Source organism: Aquarana catesbeiana, linkage group LG02 (assembly GCF_042186555.1).
Source record: "Aquarana catesbeiana isolate 2022-GZ linkage group LG02, ASM4218655v1, whole genome shotgun sequence".
Taxonomy (NCBI): domain Eukaryota; kingdom Metazoa; phylum Chordata; class Amphibia; order Anura; family Ranidae; genus Aquarana; species Aquarana catesbeiana.
In genome coordinates, this window is record NC_133325.1 from 676,056,080 (window position 1) to 676,072,017 (window position 15,938).

The window sequence follows — 15,938 nt, forward strand, 5'->3', positions numbered from 1 at the left end:
CTATGTGTATACAGGTGGTGATAGGAGAGACTTTGTGTGTACAGGTGGTGGCTGTATATGTACAGTTAGGGAGAAGGGGCTGTTTGGGGGGACACTAGCAGGTAGGCTTTACAAGGCCCCATGATTTCTACTGGCACCTGTGCTTAGCCCACCGGGCCACTGCATACCAAGTTCCCTGGTTGAAATATGGAGGGGTGTTCTGTGATGTGGAGGGAGTATTTTAAAGCAAGACTATAGATTTTGACTTACTAAGCATGGGGCAGAGGTCGGCAGAAAGAGTAGTGCTGGATGCCCAGGGATAAATGTCCAGGCCCAGGAGAAGCACCCAGGCTCAGAAGAAGTCTGACCAGGGCAACAGTAAAGAGGGGTGCCAATGAGTGGAGCTCTAGACCTTCTCTGTGAAAGAGATCCTACAGAACCTCAGTGATCACAAGATTAGGTGGCTGATACAGCACAGTCTATGGTGAAGCATCCTGATCTCCTATGTATAAGAAGGGTTTGTGGTGTGACCACAAAATTATTCCAGTGACTGATTCAGAGTGGGATTATACTTTCCCAGCTCTATATACATTCTGCATCACTTATGGCAGCGCAGCTCTGGGAAGTCTTGGGACTATATCAAGATGTCCACCTCCGTGCAGAACAAAGCATTGTAAGTCAGCAATGGAAAAAGCTGCAGGGAGACCAGCTGCCAATGCTTTTCCTGCTGCCTGGCTTTTTCAACTTCTGTTTAACCGCTTCCCATCTAGCCAAAGTATTTAAACAACTGGACAGGAGCAGCTCCAATGCGATTCAATATACCCGTACATCCGCTCATATCGCCTGCTTGCAACAATCATTGATTGATGTACCAGGCCACTGTGAGCGACCCTGGGTAGTCTCTGTAGATCTGAGGGGGACATGTAAGGAAAATAAAAAACAGCATTTTTGCTTGCACATGATTGGATGATAGAAATCAGCAGAGCTTCCCCTTATTTTGATTTTCCCCTCAGATCTACAGCGACTGCACTTCCAATGCACTTGCAGTACACTTTAAATGCAAAGTGGATTTGCCTTTAGTCAGTCAATTCCAGTGTCTTGAGAAAGATGGATTTAGCTTCTTAGAAATTCTTAAACAATAAAAAACACTGCTGCTTTGATCTACCTCCTCTGCAAGATTCCTGAGTGCCTCTCTCCTAGTTTATATATATGTAAAAAATATATACTTTTTAAAAATACTTTCATCAGTCAGTGTCTCTAATCACTGCCGCACCAGTCACAGTGTCTGTGATCACTGCCACGGTCATATTGTCGCTAATAACCGACACACCAGATACCGTGTCTGCTGTCCTGGTGCTCCAGGGCCTCCAAAATTGTGATAGGTTGCTCAGAAATTAGATGTGTAATTCATGCACCTAGAACGCCTGAAAGTGCTCCTTGGATTTTGGGCCCCTCTGTGTGGCTAGGCTGTGAAAAAGTCTCACATATATGGTATCCCCATACTCAGGAGTAGTAGAATGTGTTTCGGAGTGTAATTATAAGTATGCTGTGTGTGAGAAATAACTTGTTAAAATGACAACTCAGCTGGTGTAGAGCTTCATGAATTTGAAATCCCCACTCTTCTCCCCCTTTTTTTCTGCAGGGCTTCTGTGACAGATCAGAGCAGTACAGATTGGTTAGTGCTGGCACAAAGAATCACTCTGATCTGTCCCAGAAGCCCCACAGAAAGAAGGGGGAGAGGACTGGGGATTTCAAATCCCTGGCTCACTATGCCGGTCATCACTCATGGAGGTAAGTACAGCAAGGGATAGAGTGTACAGTGTTAGTTTACCTTTTCAATTCTGAAAAGGTAAACTAACTCTTTAAATGCAAACTTTTCATTTTACCCAGAGCCGACTTTTAAATCCCATTTTAGGTATCTGCTTTGGGATGCAATAAACAAACACAGACCCGAGGATGGGTAGTGTATGTAGCCCAGTGCAAAACAGAGTAAAAACGAATACAACGCTCCTCTATAACAGATTAGGGAAAGGTGGCAAAAATGAGTCCTCATGAAAATAAAGTCTATTTGTTTAGAAGACAGTGTCAGCAGTCTCTCCTTTGTGTGAGCCCTGGAGTCTTCTTGCCAGTACATGTAAGGCAAAACCCCCCCAAAAATCTTGCGTCCACTGCTACTCTTGCATACTTAAGTATAAGTTTGCACCTAACAAGGTCTTCACAGTAGATCTATGGAAATGCCATATACTCATACCGTTTATGTGAGTGCAATACCCACTCTTTCATCACTTTCTATGAGTTCCTTCAATGTTTACAATGCTTAGACAGTGGTTTCTTCTTTTCCTCTCCTTTTTTGGTCCATGGCTATAGGAGGGTTCCAGAAACCACTGCCAGCCAACATTTTCATACATATTGACATGCTGTGTTCATCTTTGTGTTTGTAATTGCTATATCTACTTTTCTAACAACGGTTCCACCCATATCTTCCCCTTTTTTGCCTTATCTTCTTTGGCATAACTAATAACATTAACTGTTTTTTTTTTTTTTTTTTTTTTTAACAAGTAATTCCCAGTATGGTCTAGCCATCAATATCAGACTAAACTTAGCATAACTGAGGTGATCTGCATTAAACACCTCCACTTCCTTCTTTAAATGGCTTTAAAACAAAGTTGACCCTCATGCTAACTTGTGTGAACGGTGTTACTTTATTCCTGTCATCTACAATGTCACTTCCCTTGAAATGCTGCCAAAAATAGCAAATCATAATATAAGAGGAATGAAATAAAATCTAGTGATGTATTCCTTGTCTACTAACCACTCTCTCAAAGGCACTTACTGCCTGAGAATTCCATAGCAACTCTTTCATGACAAGAGAGTATCAATACCACTGCCACTAAACATGACCATTTGCTGCAGATAATATACACTGAGATACTAAAGGACAGTGTTGAAAGCTTGTGCGTTTCCTAACAAGGCGACACTATTAACTTAATCTTTTTCTTTTAAGATGCATGTGCCTTCCCATACTTGTTAAAACATGTAAGATTGCAGAGCTCTGGGGAAATTGTTTCTGACAATAATTATGATGGGATTTATTTACAAAAACTGGAGAAAAAGGGAAGTATATATATATATATATATATATATATATATATATATATATATATATAGGAACTAATCAAGTCATTTTTCCTCATTTCACATCCTGCTCAAGTGAAAATTTAGCTGATTATTGATGACAAAGCACCACATTTCACTAGCAGTACCAGCTATGCATTAGGGTATATACAGTATCTCACAAAAGTGAGTTCACCCTCACATTTTTGTAAATGTTTTATTATATCGTTTCATGTGACAACACTGAAGAAAAGACACTTTGCTACAATGTAAAGTAGTGAGTGTACAGCTTGTATAACAGTGTAAATTTGCTGTCCCCTCAAAATAACTCAACACATAGCCATTAATGTCCAAACCCCTGGCAACAAAAGTGAGTACACCCCTAAGTGAAAATGTCCAACATGTACTGTGACATACTGAAGCAGAGCATGATCCCCTCCCTTCAGATACTGGGCCGCAGGGCAGTATTCCAACATGATAACAACACCAAACACACCTCCAAGACCACCACTGCCTTGCTAAAGAAGCTGAGGGTAAAGTTGAAGCACTGGCCAGGCATGTCTCCAGACAAATGGGCTTATCCACAGATAGATTTTCAACAGATACCAATGAGGGCATATAGGAGAAATAGGACTCTTAAAGACTTATTGGTACAGTCGGAGTACAGGCCAAGGGAACATGAGGCAAAAACTACATATTTGGGCAAAAAAAGAAAGGGTTGCCTTTCGTGCCTGAACTGTATTCAGTGCAATTTATTAATGAAAGGTGATTACTATATACATCCTGGCAATGGTGAGAGGGTCATGGAGAAAGGTTTTCACACATGTCAGTCCTCCTATGTAATTTACATTTTAATATGTCCTTGCAACTTAATATATGTTGGAGAGACCACTCAAAATATTAAAGACAGGTTTGCCCAGCACCGTAGCACTATTTTGCCACGTACACATGATCGTAATTTATGACGGGAAATATTCAATGTGAGCTTATTGTCGGAAAGTCCGACTGTGTGTATGCTCCATCGGTCATTTGCTGGCGGAATTTCCGCACACAAATGTTTGAGGGCAGGTTCTCAAATTTTCCGACAACTTCACTTGTTGTTGTAAAGTCCGATCGTGTGTACACAAGACCGTCGCACAAAAGCTCACGCATGCTCAGAATCAAGCAGTAGAGCCGCACTGGCTATTGAACTTCCTTTTTCTCGGCTCATCGTACGTGTTGTACATCACCGCGTTCTTACATTCGGAATTTCCGACAATATTTGTGTGACCGTGTGTATGCAAGACAAGTTTGAGCCAACATTCGTCAGAAAAAAATCCACGGTTTTGTTGTCGGGAATGTCCGATCATTTGTGGGCGCGGCATTAGACACAAACAACCAGGTTTGCCAGTTTCCAGGCATTTTCTTGAACAGGGACACAAGGATTCAGATCTGAGATTTATGGTTTTAGAGGAAATACTCCGAGATCAGAGAGGGGGTGACAGGATTTTAAAATTGAAACAAAGAGAAGTATGGTGGATAAATAAATTACGGTCCCTGCACCCTGAGGGAATGAATAGGGATTACGATTTATACCTTTTTTTATGAAGATTGTGAAAGGTAAATTTCATGCTTCCTTACAGGTTGAACGGAACATCACAGGACAGAAAATATGGAGTGTATTTGGAGATGGACTATGGCTGACTGAAAGCCTAAAGAGAAATAGAGACTTGGTTTTTGTTTGTCTTTTCTGTTTTTCTTTTGATAGTTCTATGATGAATGACTAATCTGTAGTGTAAATATGTACAGGAACTGATTCTTCCTCCTACACCAGGAATTGAAGAATTAGATGAGTAATGGGCATGCACTAGTAATGTTTAGGTTTAGTTTGTATTAGGTTTCAAGTTTGGGGAGGGTTACATTTAGAATTGGAGTGATATTGGAAGTAATGGGATTCACCTGTGAGGCTACACCCTGTGGTATTGGTATAAAAATATGAGGTTGTTAGTAGATTATTGCACAAAGCCTGATGAAGAGCATGGTATGCTCGTAACTGTACAGTAGCACATTATGCATTATATTGTTATGTTTTGAAGAGCTATCAGATAAAAATACATTTTTGCATTGGAGAAAGTGTCCCATCGTTTTTTCTATTGATATTGGTGGAAAGTTAGGAGACCACCCTGACACTGAACTCCTGAAAAATAGAGTAACAGAGGAAGTAACCCACCCTATTTTTGGATATATATAGATATATATATCTATATATATATGATATTATGTATAGCTACTGTATTATGATCTGTCGCGGCCCCTCCATGCCGCCCCCCTAATCCATGCGCCCCTAACCCACATGAAGGGCGCCGGACGCATGGATTTCAAGGGGGTTTTTTTTTTGAAGCACATGATTAGAGCCTGGCTTCCAAAAAGGGTGGGCTCGGGGTGCGGAGCACTGCGCCCTGAGCCCACCCAGTTGTGTGACAATAGCGAATTATCATTATTATTATTTGCTACTGTCTTCAGATTCTCCTCCTGGCCAATCAGGTCTCAGGGCACACTTCCTGTTCAGCCGGGAGGAGAAGCATACAGTCGATGCTAAGCTGTCAGTGTCTCTCTGTGTGCTGCATCATGATACATCATGCACGGACTCATCCCACCAAGCAGACGATTGTAGTAGAGCAGGGTGAGCAGGTTGCTCACCACCCTGTTGTTCCATTTGAAGATGTCTTTGAAGTCCACCTGGGAGAAATGGTCAGAGCGTCTACCTTCCCCCTGCCATCTGAGCGCCCATCCGTCTCCAGCGCGTGCACGCTCGGGAGGGGGGGAATCGTCTCATTTCCACCTGTCTCCCGGGAGGGGGGGGGGTTAGATGTTGAGCACCAGCCGCCACTGAATATGATATTGTATTAGGGTGCTCTGTGGTTTGCAGATACTGTTTGAGAATAGTGCCAACAGGATCATTGGGTGTATCCTTTCATGGAACCCTGTTTGTAGTTCCTACCTTTGGGAGGTAGCTAGTTAGCAAGGTAGCTGTGTGTTGAACACAGCTCATGGCAAAGATCTGGTAACTGGTTAAATGGTGGATTGCTCTGTAGCCAAGACTTGCTGTAGAACTGGTAGGTAAAAAGACACCATGCAGAAACACTCCTAGCAACATCCTTACAGACTGGTCAGCTCATTGTCACATTGAATTAGGTGCACTACTTCCCCTCAGCAACCTTTTTCACCTTTTTTGTGCAAGGACTCACTCATATCCGCACAGCTGTCAAATTGGGTCCGTGAAGCCATGAGTCCCAATCGATAACAATGGGACCATCTGCATGCAGATACACAAAATACCTGTACATCCCGTGCAGGCAAAGACAGCTCTTTGCATGGCTGTATGGATGAATACGCTGATGTGAATGAGGCCCTGAATTAATGTACCACTTGTGTGATAATTTTGTATTATATTTTGTATCTATTTATGGAATTCTAGGCATCAGACTAATAGTTTTATTTGTTAACACATTTCCCAAGCCCCCTCCCCCACCCAATACATAGGGTTCCTCCTCTAGCAGGGTGGTATTTACCTTGTCTGACAGCTGCAGCCTCCTGTGCTTTCTGCAGCCTGGCTGGTAAAAAGTGAGTGCCAGGTTATCCACATATGCCCCTTAACGTGCCATAGATTTGAATAGAATGTTACTTCTGTTATATGTGTATGTCCTATCCAGGTCAATGGGATGTTTGAATTGTTACCAGCCAAATGGCAGAGGGCATGGGTGGCCAAAGACATAGGGCACAGTAAGTACAAATCTGCTAGAGGGGGAACCAGATGTCATGAGGGGACGGGGAAGATTTTTAGCAAACATATACATGTACTTTAAGAACTCCAGAATAAGCATAACGTGTTCCAATATAAGAGGCATGTGTATTCTTATTTGAATCTTGGTGTACTATGTGTATTTCTTCCAGGTCTGTGCAGTACTCCAGTGTGAAACTTTGCCTCTTTGCAGGAACTTCCTCTAATAAATATATTCCTCAATAGTCACCAAATATTTTAGACCCTTTTCACAGTGGGGTGCTTTTCAGGCGGCCACTGCTGCTCTTTCTCCTTGTGCAGGATGACGGGTCTTGTCTCCGCCTCTGAAAGGAGGGAGAGATGAGGGCGATCTGGTGAGGTTGGGTATCCGGTCCTTAGTAGCAGTGGAGAGATGGCACTGAAGGCAGCACTTTGTAGAGAAGAAGCAGCTCTGGAGGGTCATAAAAGAAAGAGAAAAGCACCTCTAAGTGCAGTGGTTAAAAGATGTATTACAGGCACAAAGGATTAAAAACACTTACAAGATTGTATGAGGTCATAGGCATATAATGATTTGTCCTCACGCGGATCGCTGTTATGCCGTGTACACACGGACGGACTTTTCGGCATCAAAGGTCCGACGGTCTTTCCGACGGTCTTTCAACGGAGGTTTGACGGACTTCCGAACGAACGGACTTGCCTACACACGATCACACCAAAATCTGACGCATTCGTACGTGATGACGTACGACCGAAATAAAATAAGGAAGTTGATAGCCAGTAGCCAATAGCTGCCCTAGCGTCGGCTTTCGTCCGTCGGACTAGCATACAGACGAGCGGATTTTTCGACCGAACTCGAGTCCGTCGGAAAGATTTGAAACATGTTCCAAATCTAAAGTCCGTCTGATTTTCGACCAAAAAAGTCAGCTGCAGGTCCGAAGCCCACACACGGTCGGATTGTCCGACAGATTTGTCCCGTTGGACCAGTCCAGTCGAAAAGTCCGCCCGTATGTACACGACATTATCCTCGTCTGTCTGGGGGAGAGAGAGAGCCATGCTGCATCTGTCAGGGTCCCTGGTGACGTGGATTAGTGAGAAGGTGAAGATGCGATGAGGCAGCCTGGGTTCTGGAACCAAGCTGAAACGCATGCGGCGATGTGACAGCAGGTGGAGGTGGTGGGCGGTAATACATTTCGGAGCATGCATAGTTCCTTCGTCAGACCTCTTGTCTCCGCCCCTTACCGTAGTTGTCTGCAGGTAGCCTTTAGTAGGAGGGGCCTGCTGGGTCCCACCCACAGCTCTGTTCTCTGCACAGGATATGAATAACACAGTGATGATGTTGCCGGTATATTTACAAGGTAATAGCTGGGTATACAAAGGCTGTTGGTGCAGACAAAGTAGATGATCCCTTTCACACTGGGGCGGTGCGGGTGAAGAAAGGGTTAATAGCGCCCGTGTTATGGTGCTGCAGAAGCGCTTTGACAGCACTGCCCATTCATTTCAATGGGCAGGGCATTTTGGGAGCGGTGTATACACCGCTCCCACACTGCCCCAATGATGCTGTTTCCAGCAATTTTTTCCCCGTACTGCAAGCGCACAACCCCAGTGTGAAAGCACTGAGGCTTTCACACTGGGGTGGCTTGAGAGGCGCCTTTCAGGCACTTTACAGGCGCTATTTTTAGCACTAAAACGCCTGAAAAGCACCCCAGTGTGAAAGGGGTCTAAAATATTTGGTGACTTTTGAGGAATATATTTAAATGAAAGTTTTTGTACCTGGAATTGTGTTTAAAGGAAACAGTATTAAGTGAGGCATGGTGACAAAAATACTTAAAAATAGCGTTTGAGTTTCTACTTTAGGAGCACACATCTTGTTCAGTACCTGGTGCCAAGATGAAACCTCCTTCAGTAACTTTGAGGAACCTTAAGCTTGCAAAAAAACGCAGTATATAAGCACATGGGTCTTTGTCCATTTTAAAAGCTCTTTCACTTTTTGATAAAAGCATGACAGCCCAAAACAGTCAAGCTCCTTTTCACATAGCAATGTATGGGACCATAGTCTTTATCAAGCTAGGAGTTAACATTAGTTTGATAAAGGACTAGACATGGTCAAAAGCGTTGCTATGTCAAATAAAATGAGTGTCTAGGGCTGGTTCATACCAGATGCTGTCCAGTGCATTTTTATTCTGCATCAAAAATGCATGGACAGTGTTTAACATGGATTCCAATCGCCCTATCTCACACCAGTGCAGTCAACAAAAGTAGAAAATGTTGCATTTTTTCTGTATGGAACAGGGCAAAACACATAAAAAACACACCAGAACGCATGTGTCCTCAACTGTCATCAGCTGAGATGAACAAAAAAAAAAGGGGGGGGGGGGGGGAATGCACTGGAACGCATCAAAAACAAATAAAAAATGCATATGCAGAAACTCATCCAGGAAGCAGAAGTTATGGTGTGAGCAGGCCTTAAATATGGACAAAGACCTGTGTGCGTGTATGCATATTGCCTACAGTGTATTGAACTAGCAACGTAATTGGCCCGCCCAGGCTGGGAAAGGGTTACCTTTCAGTACTTCAGTTCCCAGACTTTTTGTCCTGGGCTGGCTTTCCACCTGGTGTAACACATAAATAAAGGCAAGGTCCAGTTCAGGTGCAGGCGGAGTCCGGCAGGAGCTTGAGGACGAGGGAACTCAACAGTACATGGAACCTGGGAGCCCAAGAATCAGCATGTAATCAGCACAAGATGCCGGTGTACCGATGGACACTACCAGTCATTGAAGATCACCAGCTATGGACTAGCACCTGTAAAGGTATTTCTGGGCAGCCACCTACATTAGTCAGTTTAGGGTCTGGACTTTGTTATTCTCATTTGTTCTGCCAAGAGTTACAATAAAAGTTGTCAAACTGTTCAAAGCCTAGTCTGAAGTCATTCAAAGGAGTGCACGATGGTCTCTGGTGTATCAAAGAACAGGGTCAGGAAAGCACATATGGGGTATGAAGCAAGGCCACTATTAAAGGTAACCAGAACTAGTGTAAGGAGCAATACAGCCTGTCTTGAAGTGTGATACCTGGCATGGTGGAGGGTCCTCTGGTAGCGAGGGGTCAGTGATCTGGCTTCCTCCCCAGTGGTTGGTTCCCTGAAAATATCGGGCTGAACCCACATTACGGAGACCATGTGGCTAAACTATGGGAGAGTAAAGGAGTTAAGTGAGTTAAAGCATGGGGTCTGTGCTAGGATCCCATTCTGTCACTGGGAGCAGGAGTGGGAGAGGTACGCTGGACTAATTGAGAGGGCACAGTTTTAGCAGTGTCCCTCTTAAATGCAGCATCCACAAATAAGGTGTGTAGTGATACGGAACAGCATTATTATAGAAGGACTCGTGTAATCAACTACTGCACACAGTGTACGTCTCATCTCTAAGCCGGGGTACCGCCTTAATGTTTGACTTTCACATGATTGCGTTCCCTGTGGTCCTAGCAAACTCTCACAAGAGTGAGAGAGAGCTGTGCATGATGTCATACGCTTATGCTTTTTACCAGATAAGAAACAGAAAGTGTATAAGGTATTTACTGGCAGAAAAAAATGTTTTTTTACTATCCAAAGTTAAAACAACAAGGGCAGAAGATTTAAAATATGGAAAGTTGAAAAAATGCCTGAAGGTCCCCTTTAACTTTCTTCAGTCTTAGACAATGCAGAACTTTCAACCTTGGTGGAGAACATCATTATTTGACTTATATTTAGCATCAGTTACAACATCCCCATGAAAAATAAATCGTAACGATTGCCTGTCATTCATCTCAATTATTTAGGCAATCTCCATGTCATCAAGCAGGTGGTGTGTTTGATTACGTTAACGCTCACTTGTCTTCTTATATTTTTTTTTTTTTTTAATTCTTGCAGATTATGGAACTCATGCCCACTGTATGTGATTTAAAAAAAAAATGATTTTAACCACAACTTTCATAGTATATGGTCAGTGTCACAAGTTGCAATTTACGTCTATACAAATATCTGCAACTAAAATGAAAATATAGCAGATTAGTTCATCATAAAGCGTTAAACCGGTTTGCAGGGTGAACTGCTGGCAAAGGGGATCTTTTCATTAATTGCTTATCTCTGCTTGCAATAAGGAGTTGTCGGTGCCCAGCCATGTTCAGTACAGCCTTTCATCAGCAATCAAATATTCAGCATCTAATGGAAAAAAAAAAAATATTGGCTTGACCGCTAAACATCAACAGCATCTGACAGCAAAGATAAGCTTCCTTCTTTACATATTTTTCAATAGCATATACAGTATAAGTAGCTATATAGCTATGAGGTAGAGACAGGGTTAAATCCAACATTGTCCCTCCTCCGTTAAATATGTATTGTCTCTGCTGCTGCCACACCAACTCCACTGCTGCCTGTGCAGAAAAGGCAGCCAGTTCTGAACAACTCTGTCCAGACTTTGCTGTTCCCTGTCACCAAATTCATCCATAGCTTTCTGCAGTGAGTAGGGAAAGAATGAGGAAAGAGGAGGAAATAAGCCGTCTGGTAACACCCACCTTGCAGATCCTGGTATCCTTAGCCTGTGCAGCCAAAGATGCTAAATCCAACGCCTACTTCACACACACTCAGCATCCTCTTGCCTGTGAAAGTTAATATTTTATCCAGCAGGTGCAGGGCCAACTCCAAGCCATTGTGTCTCCGTGTGCTAGTGGGAAAGTGTTTGTTTTTCTCCCACCCTCCCTCTCCTGGGCTTTGATTTCATGACATCCCCGTTACAGCTCCGCATCGGTTTGTGTGTGTTTTGTTCTGTGTGCATGCATGTGTCTTCTAGCACCATCATGGATCAGTGGAGGAAAGTCACACACTGTCTATGGTCTATGAGCTGAAACTTGTCTTGGAATATTTCTGAGAACCCAAGGGAGAAAGAAAGACATTTGGTCCTCTGGCGGAGCCACAGATGAGTTTTTCCTACCGGGATAGGCTTGTCATTGTAACTGCCACTGCAGCACTTTGGAAAGTGACTTCTATAGAAAACTGGCAGCAACCTTTGGATATCTCCGCTTGTCCTGGAATAGAGGAGAGATCCTGAACGTGGGGCTAAATGTGTGACAGGTGACCTGAAGGTCACTGGGCTAAAAGTCACCTGTCTCAACCTGTACACCTCCAAATCAAATAAACAGGAGTGGAGAAAAGAAATCTTTCCACAGGCTTTGCCGCCTAAGTTTTTTATTATTATTATTATTTCTACTTTGGTTCTGGATATTGGAGCCGGTAACTATGTCACAACCAACGGAGAGAATCCATTCCAAAAAAGCAGGTATCCGTGCAGCTGTGGTTTTAATTGGATTGCTACACAAATCACGGAAACAGAACCGAGAGCGAAGGTAAACCGTAGAGACCATTAACTCCTGTTTCTAGCCTTATTCCATGTATTGCTAGAGCTGGCTCGACCACAGAGAGTTAATGCTGTGGGAGTTGCTGTTATGTGTTAGGCTCACCTTGCGGTCTCTCTGTGGGGCCCATGCATGCTGTGTAGCAAGCAAGAGTTTGCAATGACTTATTGTATTTGTACAATGAATGACTGTGGGTTGTTGAGGAGGTAGTGAAAACAAGAGTGGGAGCACAAGCCTACTGTGAACAAAATCCAGGTCCTGCTGAGGCTAGATATCTTAAAAGGCAGCAGGGAAACAATAAGTCATTAGTACACCAGTATGTAGGGGGAGATGAACAAAGATGCAAATAAAACAGCTTAGTTAGCATCTCAAAACAAGTTTTACAGGGGTAGAAATTAAGGTCATCACACTAGGTAATTGACAGCGTGTGCAATTGCTAATGACATGTTTGACCACACACAAGGGCTTGAATTTGTTAAATCAGGAGCAAGCTGGCCATAGATCAGCATATTCCCCTCCCCATGCCACCCATCCTTTCTGGAATGGCTGTACAAACATGATCTGCTGTGATCTCTGCAAAAAGATATATAGATAGATGTTGCACATGCGCTGCGAGAGGTTTGATCCCTTTTCTCCAGAGAAAAAGTAATGATAGTCAATAAGTTGTGATGACTTACAGTATGTCATATATTACTGTTTAACTTCTAAGTGCTCATTATTACTCTACTGTTAGCCCCTATATGACATAACTAGGACAAGTGGTGATCTGCATTTGCTATTAGTATGCCACGTATGGTCACCTATGGACAAACCATAGAGCAATCTCAATATGCACACCTTTTGGACAGTGTTTGAAGGCCAGGTGCTTCAAAACAGCGTTTAACAACCTTTTTAACCTGGAGGAATCCTTGAAATAAGTTTCCAGTCTCAGGATAATTATATCATTGGCTCATGGTAAGATAGCATGGTGGTCACTGAGAAGAATGCTCCTTACATTAGTGGTCATTGGGAAAAAATGTCCATTTAGGCCCCTTCCATATGGGCCTTCTCTGGTCTGATCAGTGAGGGATCTATGAAAAGATTTCCTGCTGAGTCAGAACAGAATGAATGTCACTTTTGTAAATCTGGGTCCATTCAGTTTTTGCTGTGGGAGCCTTTCAAACCCATATTGAATCTTTGAGCAGAGAGGTGTAAATAGACCTGTGTCCATTTACATCAGGCTACGTCTGATCCATCACAATTGGGCCGGAAAAAGGGAAAAGGACACATACCTTTTCCTCATTTATTTTGTGAACCTGGACAGAGTTGGAGGTAATTGAATGTAAATGGATGCCCATTTTTTTACATGGAGGTTCTGAACAGGTCCACCTGAAAAACTGACAGGCGTACCTGATCCGACCAACCGTGTAAAAAGGGCCTTAAGTATAGCTAAAAGATCAGTGTTGCCAGTGGTTACTTGTCTGAGAATCAGAAATCACAAATTGCTCAAGCAGCCCCTAGCAACATTTTGAGGAACCTTAGTTGAGAAAGGCTGCTGCCAAGAGTGGTACAAAGTGGCAACTTATCTCTGCTTAATGGGCAACTATCAAAACAATTTCCAGCCTGTCCAATGACATCCCAGCTGCTGGTGCTTATTTGTCATTTTTCCCTCACACACAGCCAGATTGTTGCATGATTTCATCAGTCAGTGGTGTGCCAGATTAAATCTGTTTATGGGTTACTTTATGCTACAGTAGCAATGTATATAACGCAGTGGCATATTTTCTCATCGGTATTGGGCGACATCTGATATTTGTCTAGTCTTCTCACCACTGCCAAGTTCCCACAACAGCTGCATTTTTATCTCTCTAGCAGTAGAACATGTGCTGTAAAAGGATTGTTCTCTTATCTCAGTACTTTTATTGAGCTCCAATGTAATGCATGCATGTGCACCTGGATCAGCTCTTCTCGGCCATACACCCTTGTCACCGGAGGAGCTGATGGGTCCCCCAGTTTTCATGCTCCATGCAAGGACTCAGGCAGATGCCTGCTTAGTATCCCCACAGTAATAGTACGTTGACTGATCCAAGATTATTTTCCTGGCTGCAAAAACATTTTTAACAATGGGTCCAAAAAACAAAAATCATAATCATTTCACTGTAACCATAAATTGGGTGCAGAAAAAAAACTATTTTTACTGGAGACAATGTTTAGCATGCTGAAAAATCTTTGCAACTGACGCTATTATTTTTATCACATACAGAAATTGGGAGTTGTTTCAATTCATTCAGTAGATAGTATATAACTAGCAATCTAAAACTCCAGATTAGATCTGAATTGTAATATCGGCATGGAGTCCTATGTTGCCCAAATACATTGTCGTCTATGATTACAGTTAGATTTCCTCCACATCCTTTTATAGTATCAGGCAAAGAACTCTAAAGCAAAATGATTTTGTACAGGAGATAAAGTTCTTATGCTTAGAAAAGTTTCATTTAGTCAGTTCATACAGATCTAGGATGGCAGAGCATTAGGAAAGTTCAATATTTATGTGTTGCAAAGCAACTGATCCTTGTATGACATCAATGTCCTAATGTCTGGAACAAGAAGCGTAGAGCATTAGGGGTATGCTGTTGTAGCCATGACCAATGTTAGATTATACGGAGTTCAGAGTAAATACCGAAGAAAAGTGACACTGTACTTGAAACAGCTCCAATATCCTTTAATATATGTACATAGTTCCTATTATACACCTTATCTGCCTCAAGGGGGATGTAGCTCTTACAAAGCCATATCACCTGAGAAGGGGGAGGGGAGAGAACAGGTGCCTAGTGGTAATCTATAGGGGCTACTAGAAGAATGGCTCTTATATACCTCCCAACATTTTGAGATGGGAATGAGGGACGCCTATCAGCAAAAGTATGCAGACATAGGACACACCCCTTGCCACGCCCCCTTAAAGGAGAATTGTATAAAAAAACAAGATTTTTTTTTTACCACTACTATTCCTTTATATTGGCTTTTGGAATTTACAAATGCAGCAATTTAGAAATTAGATGAAAGGTTTAGTGCTGGAAAACACTTTTTGATAGATAAAAAGTACATTTTATATACAGCTATATAGATCAGACCAAAATAAGGGACACATAAGGAGGAAAGAGGGACGGAGGGACATTGTTCCAAATCAGGGACAGTCCCTCAAAATCAGGGACAGTTGGGAGCTATGCTCTTATATAGGTTATAGTTTAATTATTAGCTAAAGCTAAAACTAGCTGTGGGTACCCCCGCACTGGTTGGCATCACATACAAAGGTACAGGTTGCACATGACCAAGGCTGGTTATGGCTGAACTATCCTCAAAACTATTGTACTCCGATTATTTTACATGTTTAATACAAATAAAGATTCTATCCACCACTTTCATTTCTTTTTATTTAACATTACTCTTTTACAGTTTTCTCTACATTTCATGCAGACCAAACTGTGACAGGGATAGGGACAAACTATACTAAGTGATAAAAGTTGGGATAAATTATAACCCTGCTAGGAGTGTTTAAAGCAGAACTAAACCCTCCTATTCTTTACAGCCAAGGAAGCTTCCATCCTAGCCACTGTTTGATCAGCAGTTGCCATGGTGCTGCACATGTGATCAAGTATGACACCAGCCATATGATGGTTTGACAGTTTGGTTGAAAGGACAAGCAACTGTGACAGCTCTCATTCATGGC

At 42.6% G+C, this 15,938-nt stretch overlaps 1 protein-coding gene and 1 long non-coding RNA gene across 18 annotated transcripts in view; one reads left to right on the forward strand and one right to left on the reverse strand.

The window, feature by feature from the left end:
• The window catches only part of RAP1GAP2 (RAP1 GTPase activating protein 2), a 1,157,030-nt gene that overhangs the window by 586,222 nt on the left and 554,870 nt on the right, over positions 1–15,938 (forward strand). For 2 of the 17 annotated variants that reach the window (XM_073616727.1, XM_073616728.1), the window contains exon 1: positions 9,286–9,660. The exons of 10 other annotated variants lie outside the window; for them this stretch is intronic. Coding sequence is in view for 5 of the 7 variants with exons in the window: in XM_073616712.1 (XP_073472813.1) it covers positions 12,117–12,223 (107 nt within the window). In the remaining 2 variants the exon portion in view is untranslated. Of the gene's footprint in view, positions 1–9,285; positions 9,661–10,743; positions 12,224–15,938 lie in introns of those variants that run through there. 5 more of the 17 variants (XM_073616711.1, XM_073616730.1, XM_073616712.1 and 2 more) reach the window with 4 other exon arrangements.
• LOC141129009 (uncharacterized) lies at positions 10,403–12,157 on the reverse strand. Its single transcript, XR_012241754.1, has 2 exons — positions 11,396–12,157; positions 10,403–11,042 (listed from the first exon to the last, which is right to left on the reverse strand). It is a non-coding gene; the product is annotated as an uncharacterized lncRNA (long non-coding RNA).